The sequence below is a fragment of the Ahaetulla prasina genome, chromosome 3, assembly GCF_028640845.1.
Source record: "Ahaetulla prasina isolate Xishuangbanna chromosome 3, ASM2864084v1, whole genome shotgun sequence".
Taxonomy (NCBI): domain Eukaryota; kingdom Metazoa; phylum Chordata; class Lepidosauria; order Squamata; family Colubridae; genus Ahaetulla; species Ahaetulla prasina.
Genome location: NC_080541.1, coordinates 56272050 through 56289986, shown reverse-complemented (window position 1 = coordinate 56289986; position 17937 = coordinate 56272050). Strand labels below are relative to the sequence as shown.

General features: G+C 38.3%; 1 protein-coding gene across 6 annotated transcripts in view; it reads right to left on the bottom strand.

The window, feature by feature from the left end:
• ZNF521 (zinc finger protein 521) overlaps positions 1 to 17937 on the bottom strand; it is a 326962-nt gene that overhangs the window by 160312 nt on the left and 148713 nt on the right. For all 6 annotated transcript variants that reach the window (XR_009154262.1, XM_058175908.1, XM_058175909.1 and 3 more), the window contains one exon: positions 8171 to 8255. Coding sequence is in view for 5 of the 6 variants with exons in the window: in XM_058175908.1 (XP_058031891.1) it covers positions 8171 to 8255 (85 nt within the window). In the remaining variant the exon portion in view is untranslated. The remainder of the gene's footprint in view (positions 1 to 8170; positions 8256 to 17937) is intronic.

The following is a 17937-nucleotide window of genomic DNA, read 5'->3' as shown; positions in this document are numbered from 1 at the left end:
ACAGACTGGGCAGAGTTCCTTCGACGATCGTGATGGGCAGGGTCTTCTTGTATGGACCGTACTCGACTCGGACGGAGGTGGTCCCTCGAACAGGGATGCGATTCCCCTGGTAGTCGTGGACTCGTAGCCGTTGTGCTTGCAGGTGGCGCTTTGCGACGGACGGCAGCGACTTCGCCAAAGTGTCCCAGGACATGATGGTGATCGCTGATCCCGTGTCTACTTCAAGCCGGCACCGTACTCCCTCTATCTTTGGCTTAGTGAAGATCTTCTTCTCCACTTGGGTCGAGGCGCGGCCTATGACCACCGTTGTTTGGTTGGAATCCGCGCCTTTTTTGTTTGAGCCAATCGCGGGTCGCCTTGCCGATTCCGCGCTCTGATTGGCCGATTTGAATTTTCGGCGGGAAGGTTGGGCCGCTCGACAAACTTGGGCTAGGTGCCCTTTCTTCCCACACCGCCGACATATCGCGTCCTTAAACTTGCAGCGTTGGCGCTGGTGTTGACCCCCGCAGCTTCCGCACTCGTCTCGGTCCCCTTTGTCGCGTTTCTCGGTGCGGCAGACCCCTTCCTCATCTTCACCGTCGGATTCGGTCTGAACCTCCTCCTGGTGCACGGAGTTGCCTTCGCGCTCGCCTTCTGTGGGACCGGCTTCTGCAGTGTCTCTGCCGCTTGGGAGGACATTTCATGTGCTCTGGCTTCGTCCAGAGCGTTGGCCAGCGTCAGGTTGCTCTTTGCTAGCAGCCGCCGCCGCAAACGGATGTCTTTGACCCCTCGGATGAGTTGCTCGAGGAGCACCTCGTCTAGGTCACGGTATCCGCAGTCCTTGGACGCTTTTCTTAGGGCGGCCATGTAGTCACCGATGGATTCGCCCTCCATCTGCCTTCGCTCTCCGAATTCAAACCGCCGCACGTATTTGGATGGCGTTGGTGCGAAGTGGTTTTTTAGTAAAGTCTGTAAAGTTGGCCACGACACCGACTGCAACGGCGTTGGCTCTGCCAGGGCTTCCGCGATATCAATGACCTCCGGACCACAATGGCTTAAGAAGTAAGCCCTTTTTCGGTTATCTGGAACTCCTTGCAGTTCGTTGGCTTCTAGAAAGCTTTCGAAACGGGTCATATACGTTCCCCATTTCTCTTTGGCCGGGTCAAACGGTGCGGGCGGAGTGTAACTGGCCATCTCCACTTTTCTGCCCTGGGTTTGCTGGGTTCGGGTCTATCGTGCTTCAGCTCGGTTCTGGTTCTCCTTAGCCTCGAGATCCCACCTTCGTCGCCAATGTTAAGTTCGGGAAGTAACGAGGCTGGAGACCAGGGTAGTGACAACAGCTCTTTAATATAGGGTGAACCCAGCAACAGGCTGGGGGAAAAACCTCTCCTTTTATACAGTTCTGCTGGAGGCTTCGTCCAATCAGCAACGTGCTGATTTCCCGCTCAAATATTTAAAGGTACAAACATAAATACATAACACATAGGGTTTAAAATGTCAAATGATTTTAAATACAAGGAATGGCAATCTGTTTACACTAGTATATGTCCTTTTTGAGCCACTGTAATTATTTTTTGTTAAATTGTTCAGATCCTTTAAACCTATTTACTATCTGCTTCACTGGCACTTTGAATCAGTTTTCGGTTATAGTCAGCAAATCCCCTCTTCGTACAAATTCATGCTAAGCAGTAACACTTCATTTTACATAAGTTTTATCTGATGTCCCCACACAGAGCTGCCAGCTGTACAGCAAATCTGCAGCTTGCAAACTGAGGCTGACTAGGCCACAGGCTCCATCGTGTGCTCTGTTAGGCTCCTTGCTGGCCTGGCAATCATTCCTTGCTGTCACTGTTGTCGTCTTTGCACACTGCACGGAACTTAGAATCATCTGATTATTAGAATTTGTGGTCCACATTCCGTTTTATCCTTTATTTAATCTATCCCCAGATCACACATTTGTTTAAATGTTTTGGCTGGTTTACAAATCATGCAGCCATCTGCACAGTAGGTGTAACACTATTTTTTAGACCAAAGTTATATTAGAAATCAACAGAGATAAAGTCATTCAAAATGTTTTGGTGCTTGTTATTCTCCAAGAACTCTAGCTCTATAACTCTAAGAAAAAATAGAATTATCTGCAAATCGATGAACATCTATGAAAAACAACACCCAGCAGAACGCAGAGCTTGCTCCATTACCTACGTTAATACCATGACAGCTGAGGAGAGATGACCTGGCCCACTTCTCAACTCTCCTGTACAGATGGCTATTAAAGAGAAAGTAAGCCTTTTGTATGGTCCAGGCAGAAACCCTTTATGAGCTTTTCAAATAAGCCAGCATTGCCCACACGAGGCTAACTTTCTGTAGTATTAAACAAAGCAGACTTCATTTTTCCCCCTCAGCATTTCATGAAGCAAATGACAAATAGATGAGATAAAAGATCATCCTGGAATTCTGTACTTATAGTCCAACATTATTAAGTTACTGAAAAATATCAGTATTAAAAAGTGCGGTAGTTTTTAAAAAAACATTAAAATCAAAAGAGAATGTATTTCTTTAGCTACTATTTCATCAGAAATTAAATTCGACTTTAAAAAAATAAAGTATCATTTTTTTCTATGTAAGCCAATTACCAGAAACTACCAGACTTATATGTGATTCTGAATTATGACATCTACTAAATTATCTACATCCATCATTTGCATCGACTGGCTCCAGGTTGGCACAGGAGACAAGACTGTATATTCTCCCATTATTTATTCAACATATATGTGGAATATATATTAAGAGAAGCAGAATTTAAAGAAGATGATCATGATTTTAAAACCGATATAAGAAAATCTATAATCTTCCCTATGCTGATGACACTACTTGGATAGCTAAAAATGCAAAAGATCTGCAAGTTCTAGTAATAAAAGTGAAAGATTGCAGTGGGAAAAAATGGGCTAAGATTAAATATAAAGATGATGATCTTTTCTATTGGCGTTAGGTTTTTGCATAATGTATTTGAAGTAGGGTAATTTGAGCCTGACTATTTGTGTCTTGAGTGAGAACCACACCCAACCTTAAAAATTACAAATACAAAAGTGATAGATCGTTTCTGCCTTTTAGGATTAACCATCAATAGTAAAGGGATCCGTAAACAATAAATACCTAGATTAGCACTTGGTAGAATAGTCATGAAGGCCTTGGAAAAGATATCCAGATACCATGATGTCTCTATATCTTCCTACAAAGATCAGAATATGGCAAGCAATTGGAGCCCCTGTGACACTATGCCAAGGAAAGTGGTACTTTGAAGAAGCGGGATAGAAAGACATTGATCCTTTTGTAATTTGTTGTTGGAGAAACTTCCTAAGAATATAAGGGCAACCAAGAAAAGAAAGAAGTGAACCACTGAAGAAATCAACGTAGTCTTCTTTCAAAGAACAAATTATCATACTTCGAGATACTATATGAAGACACAGCTAATAGCAACAGCACTTAGACTTACGTACCACTTCAGAGTGCTTTATGGCCCTCTATAAGCAATTTACAGAGTCAGCATATTGCCCCCAACAATCTGGGTCCTCATTTTACCGACCTCGGAAGAATGGAAGGTTGAATCAACTTTGAGCCAGTAAGATTCAAACTGCAGAACTACAGAACTGCAATCAGCAGAATTAGGCTGCAATATTACATTCTAACCACTGTACCAGCATGGCTGGAAAGGTGAAAAGAAAGAGAAGAACAGGAAGACCAGCAGCATGGTGGACAGACTCAAATTAGAGTGTGATAAGTGCATCACTGAAAGATTTGAAGGACCAGGTTAAAGACAGATAATATATGTAAAAAATGAAACACTGACTTGATCGCCCACAATCAATAAATCATTTTAATAATAAGTATTATTTTTACAATATGCAAGGTTTTCATAAAATATACACATCAAGAGAAATATAAGTAAATATGGGTTTCTGCAGGCACATATGAACTGGATGAAGAAGGAGTTAAACTGCTGGTTTTAACTTTGATTCTTTTTCATTCTGTGTAAAAACCAAGCTGTGTAAAAACTTCTCCTGCTTATTAAACTGGCAAAGTAGTCAGAGCATGAAAACAGAAAAAAATATCTTCATCCATTGCCATATTTTCAGTCAATCTATAGTATCCTCCTTATTTTAAATCTAAATTATTGGGGGAAGAAACTTTCTTTTCAGGTTTATTCATAATCTTAATACAATTCTCCAGGTTTGGATACTTTGGAACTAAGCTTAATTTTCAGAGGGAAAAATCATTGCTCCTCAAATGCACACAATGAAATGGTAATGGTTTCAGTTTGCCTTTGCGTAACTGGAAAGATCTTGACATTACTAAAGAGCATTACATAAAGGGTGCATTTTTTTGTTTTGCCCTTAAATAAAAGATTAGGTAGAATAGATAAGTATTAATTCTAAGACAATCATATTTGTTGAAAAAACAAAACTGGAGACAGAAATACAGATAAGATTGTTTAGAATTTGTTTTATCTCATTACTTAGTCCATACTAAGTATTTTTTATGTAAAAAAATTTTACATAATTTTTAATACTACAATTCCATGCCTAGATCAGTACTATTAGCATTGTTACGACCTCTATCTCTTTTTTGTCACTTTAATCGGCCTTCAGTGATGAATATGAACTTCTATTTCATACAGCTAGTGACATACAGTTTTGCTTACTATGTTTCATGAAAAGATTCTTCTATGGCTGTTTGGAATAATCTTCAAAGATTATAATAACAGTATCTATAATTTTAGAGATATAGTTTTAATTGGATTTATTGGTAATTGATTTTATTGCTCAAATATTATTGGACTGAAAAAGTATCATAAAAAGTTGTTTATCACCATCACTCAGTATTATCTGACAATTGTACAGATAACTAAGCAGTTATGGAACTACACTTACCTGTTAGACCTCCCAATTTACATGGGAAAATTCTTTTTGCAAGATTAGAATCATCCATAACTATAGCGAGATGAAAAGATGTAAACAGGGAAACATTGGACTAAATAGATGTTAACATTTAATGAACTTCACACTGTATTTCTTTAAATTAAACATTTTTGCCTAGGCTAAAAGCCAAGTTTTACCTCTAACATAATACAACAGAGATAATTTGAGACCATAAACAATATGTTTGGGGAATGTTTAGTATCTAATGCATTTTTTGATACTGGTCACTCCCATTGTTCCTATATCCCATCACCTGACATTTCTTGAAGGGTGAAAATTTACAGCATGGCTAACAATGTGCAAGTTCTTTTGAGACTTTAAACAGAACTGTATACGGACTTGGCTCTGTTGAACAAACATGAATGAACATGAATACTTGAAAATCATGGTAAATTATATCTGGAATTGTACTGCTGTTATTGCTCTTATTCTAAAATAACTATGTGTGACTACTATTAAAAAGATGCCTATTTTATATCATAATACATTTAGATCATAGCATGTTACCCATATTACATGCATTAAATTCCAGAATAGGTTTTATCTTCCAAACACAGTGATCAGTTACCTCAGTACAATTCACACTAACATGGTAGTACTATAGCATATTTGGGCACTACTATTAAAAAAAACCCCACTCTACGTTCTTCCCAAAGGTAGCATAATAAAACTAGATTGAATGAAATTTCTTATCTGTAAATAGAAAGCAACTTATAGGATAAAGATAGGGCAGCATATCAACACTGTCGCATCTCTCTACCAAAATTAAGAAGATACATAATAATTCCTAATGTGATCTGCTTGATACTGGTTTATCATAATGTGCGATCTCAACTATTATGCCATGAAGCATTATTTTATGGCTTCAGTCAATACATTGTTGCTTTGGGGAAAGGGAGGATGTCTGCCCCAGGTACCTGCAGTAAGGGTGGTTCTGCAAAAGATACAAGGAGGCTAATTTTGAGGCAGCTAGAAATGAGTGCTGAAGAAAGTCATTGGTGTCAATATGTCGGGCAACTGTTTGGCAGCAGCACAGCAATATTAGAAGAAAAAAATGTGCCTTCAAGTTAGTTTTGACTCCTAGTGATTGTCCCCTGCAGTTCTCTTGGCAAGATTTTGGAAGTGGTTTGCTTTTGTGTTCTTCCTAGGCCTGAGAGAGATTGACTAGCCCAAGGACACCAGCTGGCTTCATATTTAATGTTGGACAAGAACTTATAGTCTCCCAGTTTCTAGCTTGGCTTTCAGCAGTGTGTGTGTGTGTGTGTGTGTGCGTGTGTGCGTGTGTGTGTGTGTGTGTGTGTGTGTTAAAAATTTATCTGTTCACCTCAGGTGTCAAATATCCTAGGTACATTACTGATTCAATATATGATTCCAACTAGTCAGGCCAGTTTTGCAGACATGGCTAAAACACATAATGTGTCTCCAGTCACTTAATGTATTTTATTGACCAAAACTTGCCAAATTTATTTGAACAAATAATTTAAAACATTAAAAGGAAGCATACTAAAACATATTCTATAGATAGCAGATATGAGATGGTTAAGTGTGCTGTATTCAGTGACGTTCACAGGGGATATAAAAAAATCTAGATAGTGGGTGAGAAAATGTAATCAAAGCTCTATAGTTTTTTTTTAACAATCAGGTGATGCATACTAAAAAAGAGGAAGGGTTTTGTGTATTCATTCCTATCACTGACATGTTAAAGTTTCCTCATGGATGTCCCTGTCTCAGTCTTCCTTTTCAATGATTCTAGTTCTCTCAAAGATCTTATAATTTATTTGTACTCATTTAGTCTAAATTCAGTCAAATGTCTGTATACATTGCATCTACATACTAGGTTTCTTTGTACTGACAATTTACTTTGAACTGACTACTTGGAAAGTTCAAAGCATTATAGATTAAAAACTAGTGTCATGTATCAGCTGGATTCAGAGACTAGGTATAATCAACCAATATCAGTACTGTGACCAGTTACAAATCTTAATGAATGAGTTTTAATAAAGCACTTTCATCATCAGCCATCTTATAAGTTTGTTATCTCACAGGTTTATTACGCTGATGTTTGAACAAACGAAGCTGATCTATATGTGAAAAGCTAATTAGTAATTTTAAAAGGATTCTAGATGGCTGCCAGACTATTTACATTGTTTTCTTACTGTCTCTTTTTTGATAGGCGTTAACACAAATTCTGCTGCTACAGCTATACAATAATATAGAGCTACAGTTCAATAAAGGAGAATATTTGTAACTCAGGGTTGAAGGCTTGCTTGTTTTCTTGCAGACGTTTCATTACCCAAACTAGATAACATAATCAGTGCTAATCTAGTTTGGATAATAAAATATCTGCAAGAAAACATCCAAGCTCAGAGAGCACCAAGGACCTCTCATAGAGCTACAGACTCTGAGAAACAAAATACTTTATTATCTACTACAGAAGCATAAGAATCTTTGTATTATACATACTCATTAACGCTAAGGTTAGCATTTATGTATTATCATGACAATAGCATGCCAGGGTTTTAATCTGGTGTAATTTTGGTTATAGGCTATATATTATAAGTATATTTTAAATTTTCAATTCATACCTTGTGGAAATACTAAAGAAAATTACCGTTAAAAATGCTGATTACATATTTTGAGTATTATTTGTAGCAATCTTAGCTAGTTTCTTAATTAAATATATTATTTCATTTTCTTGAATACTGTTCTAGAGGGTTTTCAGGCTATTCAAGTATTACATAGACTTCTTATTTTATGACCAATTGAATTATTTACGTTTGTAGTCACAAAATTTGCCAATTTTGTTGTTGGTACCAAGGTACTTGAGCAGCACTCAGTTGTGTCATTATCATAATAATTTCTGAAATTAAAACCTGCCTAAAACTCTGTGGAAAGCTAACAACCAGTTCATTAACCATTCCTGTTAGTTTTCAATAATGCAAAAATGATTAGAAGTTTAATTTGTTAATCACCTGTGTTTTGACTGGCAGTAGTATATGATTCTCTGCAGAAGTCTAAACTAGCCCTTGCAGAAAATAAAACATGCTAATGCTTTATCAGGCCTAATAATATTTTTTTAAAAAACTGATCACACCTGGGTAAATCATTGACGGTTATACAATTAATTTCTCCTTAACTCAATTTAATTTTAGAGGCAATGATGAATACATCTAGGAGAACAGTCTATCATCAATAAGATTTAGTACTTCACTCACCAATCATGTGGTTTGCAACATGAACCTGGATATCCCACTCATTGTAGAAAACCATCTGGCACTTGATGCACTGATAGGTCTTTTTCTAGAGAAAACAAGGGTGAAGGTCTTAATGAAGGAATTTGTACATTCTCACTCTCAACATTTATGTGAAAAATACCAAGATGATATGAAGCCATTTTAATATATTAATGCAGAATCTTTTATTACTCATGTTATCATCCGGTGATAAAAAGAAAATTTTAGATTTCTTCAACTATTCAAAAATTCACGAAAACAGAGGAGATATAATATGCTCATCACCATTTGACACCTCTTCAAAATGACCAGCTTGCCAAGCAATTACAATTATACAATAGCAAGCTACTGCACAGGAAATTGAATATTCTCAATATCATTTTTCATCTATCTTAATACAAACTGTATTATGGATTATGTTCTATTCCCAATATAACAACTGATTTCCTTAACTACTATGGGGATTAGATCTCAATAAAACATAAGTATTAATAGCTTGTATTATAGTTTTGTAGTAGCTGAGGCACCTGCCCTATGGAATCTCATTTTCTGCCCATCCCTCCCATTAGCTGGCCTTGACCTTGTTGGCCTTTGCTAACTAACCTGGGGATCAGAGTGGTGTACAAAATAGTTATACTGTTTGTGCATTACTGGGCTTGCACAATATGGTTTTAGAATTTGAGCTATTTGCATGGTTGTATTGTATTCTGTGTTTTTGGTGTTAGGTTTTAATTGTAAGACTTTCAGAATCATGAAGTAACCAAATGAGTGAATGAGTGAGTCAATGAATGACTGAAGGATAGATAGATAGACAGACAGACAGATAGATATTGGATCTTATGCAGAAGGATCCACAAACACTGCCATTTAGCAATAAACCTGCTTATAAGATTCTATAACTATTTGCATACTTAGAAGAATATTATTTTAATACAATGCATTGCATTATTCCACAATACAGAAAATGTTTAAGGTCTTCTTCTAACAAAATATAAAATAATTATATTGTGGGAAAATATCCAGGGCTCTTGTTTATTTTTTCCCTTAGGGTTTTTATTGTTGTCATTATTGCTATCCTAACATATTTCTAATTAAGCAACAGCTCATATTTGATTGATAGCAACTTAAGTAAAAATATAAAAGTAGCAAAACAGTAGACAGCATTTGATCTAAGATGACAGAAAAATGATCAATATCGTACATTATGGATTTATAGTGATTTCCAATGATGTTTATGTAGACAGATAAATTGTTGAATTACTTTCTGAGAACAAAACTAAGGTCATTTTTATAAGGCTGATTATTTAATGTGTTCTGCTATTTTACTTAAGTTGGATTTTATATGCACTGGGATCAAAACATGTCATTCTTAAATGTATTTCATTTAATTAAAATCAGAACTGATATAATTGATTCTTTAAAGAATTGTTGATCTTCATTAATAGAAAATCCTTGGCATATTAAACTAATTTTGAGTGTTCCTTCTTTTCTTCCTTTTAAAAATATGAGTATAATTTCCATGACAATTTAATATTTCCTAATAGACTCCATAAATTTTTAAGAGTTCCTAGTACATTTAAAGATTCACTTTCATTTACTAAATATTATTAATTTCTTATTCCAAATACCTGCAACTATATGAAAATTACATTATGCAGAAACAGTATGTTGTTGTTATTACAGAAAAATAATTCACCAAAATACATCAAACATATACTTGCTTAATGTAATTTAAAATATGTGTATGTTTTAGCAGCATATTTTATCATTTAAAAATATAGGTTGATTGACATGAGGCTAGTTTAATGTACTGGTGACTTAAGAGTTGACAGTTAAGAACCTTTTGAAATGTAAGCAATACTAGTGTTTGATTAATAGCACTGTCAAAATAACTTTTCACTTCTGTTATTTTTTTTTAAATCCTCTTTTGTTAGATAAATCTGAAGAATCTAATAAGTGATCACGCATTTTTCTTTTTTAGTCAAATATGTTTTTTACTTTTATCATTAAGCTTTGAATAAAGAATAAAAAATACTTTAGCATTGTGTCATTGTATTCATATGTCATTATTTTTCTTGTCAGTTGCTGACATGCCCTATGTTTTATTGTTCTAATGAGAGAAAAAAAGGCCAGGCATCCAGTTAACAATATTATTATTTTTTATTTTTTTTGCTTTGGGAAAGTCACATATCAGGAATAATGCTAAGGCTAAGCTAATAAACCATATATATGCTGGTTTAGTACTGATCATCTGGGAGCAAGAAATATTTTCTAACTAGTTCTAAGGGGAAATGTTTTAAAAAGGGAGACTCTTACACTGTGTATGTTGGTCTGAATGACAGCATCCATAGTATCTGGATGCTACCATAACAGAGCTCTTAGAAAGTTGGTGCTTAAAGTCTGATTCAGATATAACTTTAATAGAATACTCTTGCATTTTTCTACCTAAAATCAATATTTAGGTCCATCTTATTATATTTAAAGAGCAAATAACAGGCCCATTAGGTGGTAAAATTAAAGTGAAATTAGATTTGCAATGCATTCATTGTTATTTATTCAAAAGCACCAATTCATTTAAAGTTAGTTATAACAAACTGCCTGTGAAAGCAGTGGCATTTAAAGTAGTTATGACTAACTTGTTCTAGTAGTTTGAATGAGACTATTTATTTATCTAATAAAGATTTTTTTCCCCCTGCTGTTCTAGGGCTTTAGAGCTGCTTATAAAAATTTAACATCGTAATAGCTTATTAAACAATACATTCAAGAAACGTACAGCAGAAGCAAGGATCACAGGTAAAACACAATTTTTATTTAAAGCATAAGTATTTGGCAAATCAAAAATCTGTCAGAAAATAACTGCCTTTCTCTATCAGAAAACAGAAAAATCATCTGATCTTCAAGGGACCACTGTTCCACAGCACTGGTGGAGCCCTATCATTAGTCATCATAATGTAGCATGCTACCAATCTATTAGACTTTCCTTAGGATTTTAGAAAGATCCGAGTAAGAAAATCAGGATCGTGGAAAACTGTGCAGCAGGAATCTGAGCTGATCTTGATTTAACATATAGTTTTTAAAATCTTAATCTGTGTAGTTTTAATATTTTAATTATGTTTCTATTTGTTTTATAAAGCTGTAAGCTGCCCAGAGTTACCTTACAAGGGAAATACCATAGGTGGTATAAAAATTTAATAAATAAAGAGTTCTCAATATTCACCATAGATACTCTGTATACGTACAGTAATAGTGGAAGAGCATGGTTTCTTCGTCCTTATCAAATTACAGTACTTGATTTAATATGTACCCTAATATGTGTTTGGTCGATTCATCTGGAGTTTTTCTGTCTTCTTGTTCAAGTAACAATGAGGGTTCATGCTGCCTCATCAGTCTTAATCCTCTGGAAAATTAGGGAACTCTTTTGCTTCCACCAGCAGGGAGATATGTTGAATTCTGTCAATCATCCAATTAGATTGTTGACACATTTCCTTATTCCAGAGTCACTCAAGCCATATATGGTGGTAAGATACCCAAATGGGAAGATTTTTTATTGTTTAGAAATTTAAAGGAGAGCTGTTGTATCAAGAAGCCTTTGGAGGGGAAAAACTATTAACAGGAAAAGGCATTTAATGCATGGAAACTCAAAATAAACAAAATCACAGGAAGATTCGTCAGCGAAAAAGTTGTTGCCTCAAAATACAAAGTGAAGCAACTCTTCAATCTATTGAAAGTGATATTAACTCAGCAAACTCTATAGATATGTATATAGGCAGAATGAGCAATAAAATGCAAGATGAAACTAAAAGTTAATTGTGGCAGGCAATTTGCATTTGTCCTATGAAAGAGTAATATGTCTGGTGCATTTAACTGTTTAATGGCCCAGAGTCATGTATTGAGATGGATGGCAATATTTGATAAAAAAGAAGTTTCTAGTTTAGAGATATTAGTATATATAGATGAGTGTATTTAAATAGCAATGGGCTTGGTTTGTGCTTGTAATATACCTAGAAAATTGTTCTTGCTCTTGCAGGGAGTGCTGCTAGAGGCATAGGCATGTTGGCTATGACTAAGGCTGATGGCCTAGTCTTTATTTTTGGTCAAAGTATCATGATTAGAATCAATAGTTACAGGAATAGCTTGGGGAAGAATATAAACTGAAATAATGGTTTGAGTTTACAATCAACTCAATAGATTACAGTAAATGTTAAACAAAATGTAGGATAAAATGAGTATGAAACTTTGTGAAACTTAATGTATCAAAAATAACATTGTTGAGTTAACATGGAAAATGGAATGAAGAATTGCAAGTTGTATATAAAGTACGAAAAAATATGACAAGTTAATGAATTTGGTCTTTAGTAATATATTTACCAAAGATGAAGAAATAGATGGAGAAATACATAGAAATGCAATTCTGGTAGAAAGGAAATGGGTAGGCTATTTACTGTTGTGATGAATTATTGTCTGTTGAAAGAAGTGAAAACGACTCCCTGTAAGAGTTTTGTACACTTTACTATATGGAAGTGAATGCTGAATATTGGCTACTGCAACTTCGTTTTATCTTTTTCTAATCTTTAGTAGCAAACAACCTGAAACCAATTCAAGTAATAAGCAAATAGACTGTGAAAATAATTCTAAAAGCTTTTTCCTCATTACCTAGGAATGGAAAAATAAGATCTACAGCCTGTTGTATGCTGAAGTTATGTACTAATGTATAGAACCAGGAAACCATACATCAAGATCAGATCAGTTCAGAGACCAGCATCAAGAAATTTAATAGATAACTCCCATGCAGCAAATTATATTTGGCCCAGTAACATAATATTTAATGAAATACTGAAGTGACAGAGAAAGTAATATATTGCTAGACATTACATACTAAGTAGAGGCTAAAACTAGCTATACAGATATTTGTTGATAGTCTCCATTTGATGGACCATCTATCTGTACTTTGGTAGCTGACTTCCTCATCAACTCAACTGAACTATAGACAAAAGGTATGGAAGTTGGTGTGAATGAGTGAATGTTCAATTTTTAAAAAATATTTGAAGTCACAAATGTTTTATTGTTGATGATTTAAACTGAGATATGACTACTCATTGTCTTAACTTAGGCTGCTGCCTTTTTGAGACAGGCAGTAGCCCTTCTACATTGGTATAACTGAAGCCACTAACTCAACTGAATATGAAAGTAAGGGCCATTTCTTTGGAGCTAAATTCCTATGTAATATTTATTATGTCAAAAAAAACATAAAAGTTGAATGAAGTGGGAATAGGATACTTATGCAATAAGATGTTGGATAAGAATGAAGGGACAATTCATATTCTTTCTTTATTTCCATAAAATACTACTGTGACAATCCATCAGTCCAGATGCCATAGGCTGTAACAATGAAACTGTCTCTTTTTCTCCTTAATTTCTATGCATGATAGAATAGAATACAATTCTTTATTGACCAAGTGTGATTGGACACACAAGGAATTTGTCTTGGTGCATATGCTCTCAGTGTACATAAAAGAAAAGATACATTTGTCAAGAATCCATAAGGTACAACACTTAATGATAGTCATAGAGTACAGATAAACAATCAAATCATATTAGGAAACAGTCAATATAAATGTAGAATTAGTTTTATGTAGTGGTTAAGGCATTAGCAGTCTCCAAGAATCAAATACAATTGAACAAAATAAAATAAAATAATACAATAAAATAAAATAAAAATACAAAATGAATATAATAAATAAAATAGAAGTCTTGAAACTAGAATCTGTTGCTTTGGAACTGAAGAGGTGTTTGAGCCAACAGCTCTCTATTTAGCAAGAAAGTATATTTCATTTTCTGAAATATATGTACATGCTATGCACAACACTCTTCTGAAAACTATCTGTGGCTTTAATACTCAAATCCACACATGAAGGTCCCTATATGTGTGAAAATAAGAGTGCACAAGGTCATCCTAAATTGATAGCATGGGAAGTATTGTGTGGAAGGCAGGAGAGACTATTTAGTAGAAAAGTAGAAGAGACTAGGTCAAGAATGAAGAGTCAGTGAATAAATGTGGACTGAATGCAAAATCCGGCCCCTCAGTCCTCACTCGTTCCCCGGAAGGTCAAGACCCTCAGAGCTTGGGTCTTCGGCTGATGCTTTGCAATGCCCGGTCCGTGGTCAATAAGGCTCCCCTGATTTGTGACCTGATTCAGAGGGAGTCCGCGGACTTCATGGGCATTACGGAGACCTGGTTGGGCACAGAAGGGGGTGTACCCCTGGTTGAACTGTGCCCTCCGGGTTTCCGTGCATTCCATCAGCCGAGGGCCCAAGGTAGGGGTGGGGGGGGTGGCGGTTGTGATTAAAGAAAGTCTAGGGCCGAGGGAGTCCACTGTTCCTCAGATAGCTGGCTGTGAATCCCTCCTTGTGAAGTGGGGCCACCGGAATCAGATGGGGCTGTTGATCACGTACCTGGCTCCTTGCTGCGTGACTACAGCCCTACCTGAGCTACTAGAGGTGCTTGCTGGCGTGGCGGTTGAGATTCCCAGACTTTTGGTCTTGGGGGATTTCAACCTGCCATCGGCCGGCTTGTCATCAACGGTGGTTCAGGAGTTCCAGGCCTCCATGACGGCCTTGGACCTGATTCAAGTAACTGATGGCCCTACACACATTGGGGGAGGCGCGCTAGACCTGATTTTTATCTCTGGTCAGTGGGTTAATGATCTGGATTTAGGAGATATAGTTAAAGAACCAGTGTCATGGTCAGATCATTTTCTTCTTCGCCTAGACTTTCGGACCGCCGCTCACCACCGCAGGGAGACGGAGCCAATGCGTTGGTTCCGTCCCAGGCGCCTGATGGACCCGGAGAGGTTCCGGACGGAGCTTGGGCCGTTCCCTGAGGATCTTACCCACGGCACGACTGAAGAACTGGTTGCGGCCTGGGAACGGGCCGCGGCTGGGGCTTTGGACCGTGTCGTGCCTTTGCGGCCTCTGACCTCAATTGGCTCCCTGGTTTTCCAAGGAGCTGAGAGAGATGAAACGCCGGAGAAGACGCCTAGAGAGTACTTGAGGTCTAGCTGTTCCGAGGCTGATCGGACACTAGTGAGGTCCTTTACTAGGACCTACCTAGTGGCAATGAGGAGGCGAAACGTTCTCGTTTCCACCCTCATTGCATCGGCAGATAACCGCCCGGCCGCCCTGTTTCGGGTGACCCGTTCCCTCCTTCATCAAGAGGGACGGGATGACCCCTTACAGGGACGGGCTGAGGAGTTTAACGGTTATCTATACGATAAAATCGTTCAGCTTCGGGATAGTTTGGACCAAGATTGCGATGATCCAGCTGAGATGACAGAGACACGTCTTGTTGAGGTTATTTGGGATGAGTTTGAGTCTGTGGCTCCCGAGGACATGGACAGGTTGCTGGGGAGGTTACATGCAACTACATGTTTACTGGACCCGTGCCCTTCCTGGTTAGTGCTGGCTGCTCAGGAAGTGACACGAGGCTGGCTCCAGGAGATTATAAATGCTTCTTTGATGGAAGGGGTTTTCCCCGCCGCCTTGAAAGAGGCGGTGGTGAGACCTCTCCTCAAGAAGCCTTCCCTGGACCCAGCTATTTTGGGTAATTACCGTCCAGTCTCCAACCTTCGCTTTGTGGTGAAGGTTGTAGAGAGTGTGGTTGCATGGCAGCTCCCCCGGCACCTGGAGGAAACTGTCTATCTAGACCCGTTCCAGTCTGGCTTCCGACCCGGTTATAGCACGGAGACGGCTTTGGTCGCGTTGGTGGATGACCTCTGGAGGGCCAGGGACAGGGGTTGTTCCTCTGCCTTGGTCCTATTAGATCTCTCAGCGGCCTTCGATACCATCGACCATGGTATCCTGCTGCGCCGGTTGGAGGGATGGGGAGTGGGGGGCACCGTTTACCGGTGGTCCCCCTCCTATCCCCCTGACCGGCCGCAGACGGTGTTGACAGGGGGGCAGAGGTCGTCCTCGAGGCGCCTCACTTGTGGGGTGCCTCAGGGGTCGATTCTCTCGCCTACCCTGTTCAACATCTATATGAAGCCGCTGGGTGAGGTCATCAGTGGTTTCGGGGTGAGTTATCATCTGTACGCTGATGATACTCAGCTGTACTTTTCCACCCCGGACCACCCCAACGAAGCGGTCGAAGTGCTGTCCCGGTGCCTGGAAGCTGTACGGGTCTGGATGGGGAGAAACAAACTCAAGCTCAATCCCTCCAAGACCGAGTGGCTGTGGATGCCGGCATCCCGGTACAGGCAACTGCACCTGCAGCTGACTGTTGGGGGCGAGTTAGTGGCCCCAAAGGAGGTGGTTCGCAACTTGGGCGTCCTCCTGGATGGATGGCTGTCTTTTGATGAACACCTGGCGGCCGTCGCCAGGAGGGCCTTTTACCAAGTTCGCTTGGTTCGCCAGTTGCGTCCCTTCCTTGACCGGGATGCCTTATGCACGGTCACTCACGCTCTGGTTACGTCTAGGCTGGATTATTGCAATGCTCTCTACATGGGGCTGCCCTTGAGGTGCACCCGGAGGCTGCAGTTAGTCCAGAATGTGGCTGCGTGAGTAGTAACGGGAGCCGCTCGTGGCTCCCACGTGACATCGCTGCTCCGTAGCTTGCACTGGCTTCCTGTGGTCTTCGGTGCGCTTCAAGATTTTGGTAACTATCTTTAAAGCGCCCATGGCTTAGGACCCGGTACTTACGAGACCGCCTGCTGTTACCTTTGCCTCCCACCGACCAGACGCTCTCACAGAGAGGGTCTTCTCAGGGTGCCGTCTGCCAAACAGTGTCGGCTGGCGGCCCCAGGAGTAGGGCCTTCTCTGTGGGGCAGTGACGCTCTGGAACGAACTTCCCCCTGGCCTGCGTCAAGTGTCTGATCTTCGGACCTTCCGTCGTGAGCTCAAAACATATTTATTTATTAAAGCGGGACTGGCATAATTTGTGTTGAATTTTAAATTGGGTATTCTTAATATTTTTAAATTTTTAAATCTAAATTTTAATAATCAGCCTTTAAAATTTGCTCTTTTTAAATGTTGTTTTAAATTGTATATATTTTGGTTTTATTCTGGCTGTACACCGCCCTGAGTCCTTCGGGAGAAGGGCGGTATAAAAATTTAATAAAATAAATAAATAAATAAATAAAAGAGTACTATTAACAGGAACTTTGTTGAGATGGTTTAAGTATGAACAAGATTCAATTATACAAATATAATTCCAAGAGTGAGTGGGCTGAGAATAATGGAAAAACCAAAAATTCACAGTTAGATGGAGTAGATGAGGTCTTAAAAAGAGAGAGAAATGGGAAGATCAAATCATAAAGGACAGCATATGAAGAAGGATGTAGCCATGGTGGGGGGGAAAATTAGTATGGAGTGTGGAGAGACTTGATAAATGATATTAAAGTAGTTCTAATTCTTTCTTTTTCTTATTTCATGGCTTTAATTTCTTTGGTTTATGTGTTTGCACTCTGCATAATGTTGCTTAAGCTGAAAGGAAATAGTATGATAGATAGATACGTATGGAAAGAGATATTGAATCCCAAAATATTATGCCTATATTAATTCAGATAGGAGTAATGTCATAAACAGTATTGAGATGCACTCAGGAAGCTAAAGGTACAAAGGTGTATAATAATCCCAAATTTACCCAGGTAAATGTTGCTGAAACTTTATTCGTCTCTAGAATTTTTTTTAAAAAATTGGAACTGGAACTGTTAATTTGGTGATTAGAATATACTGGGAAATAAATAATCTCATCC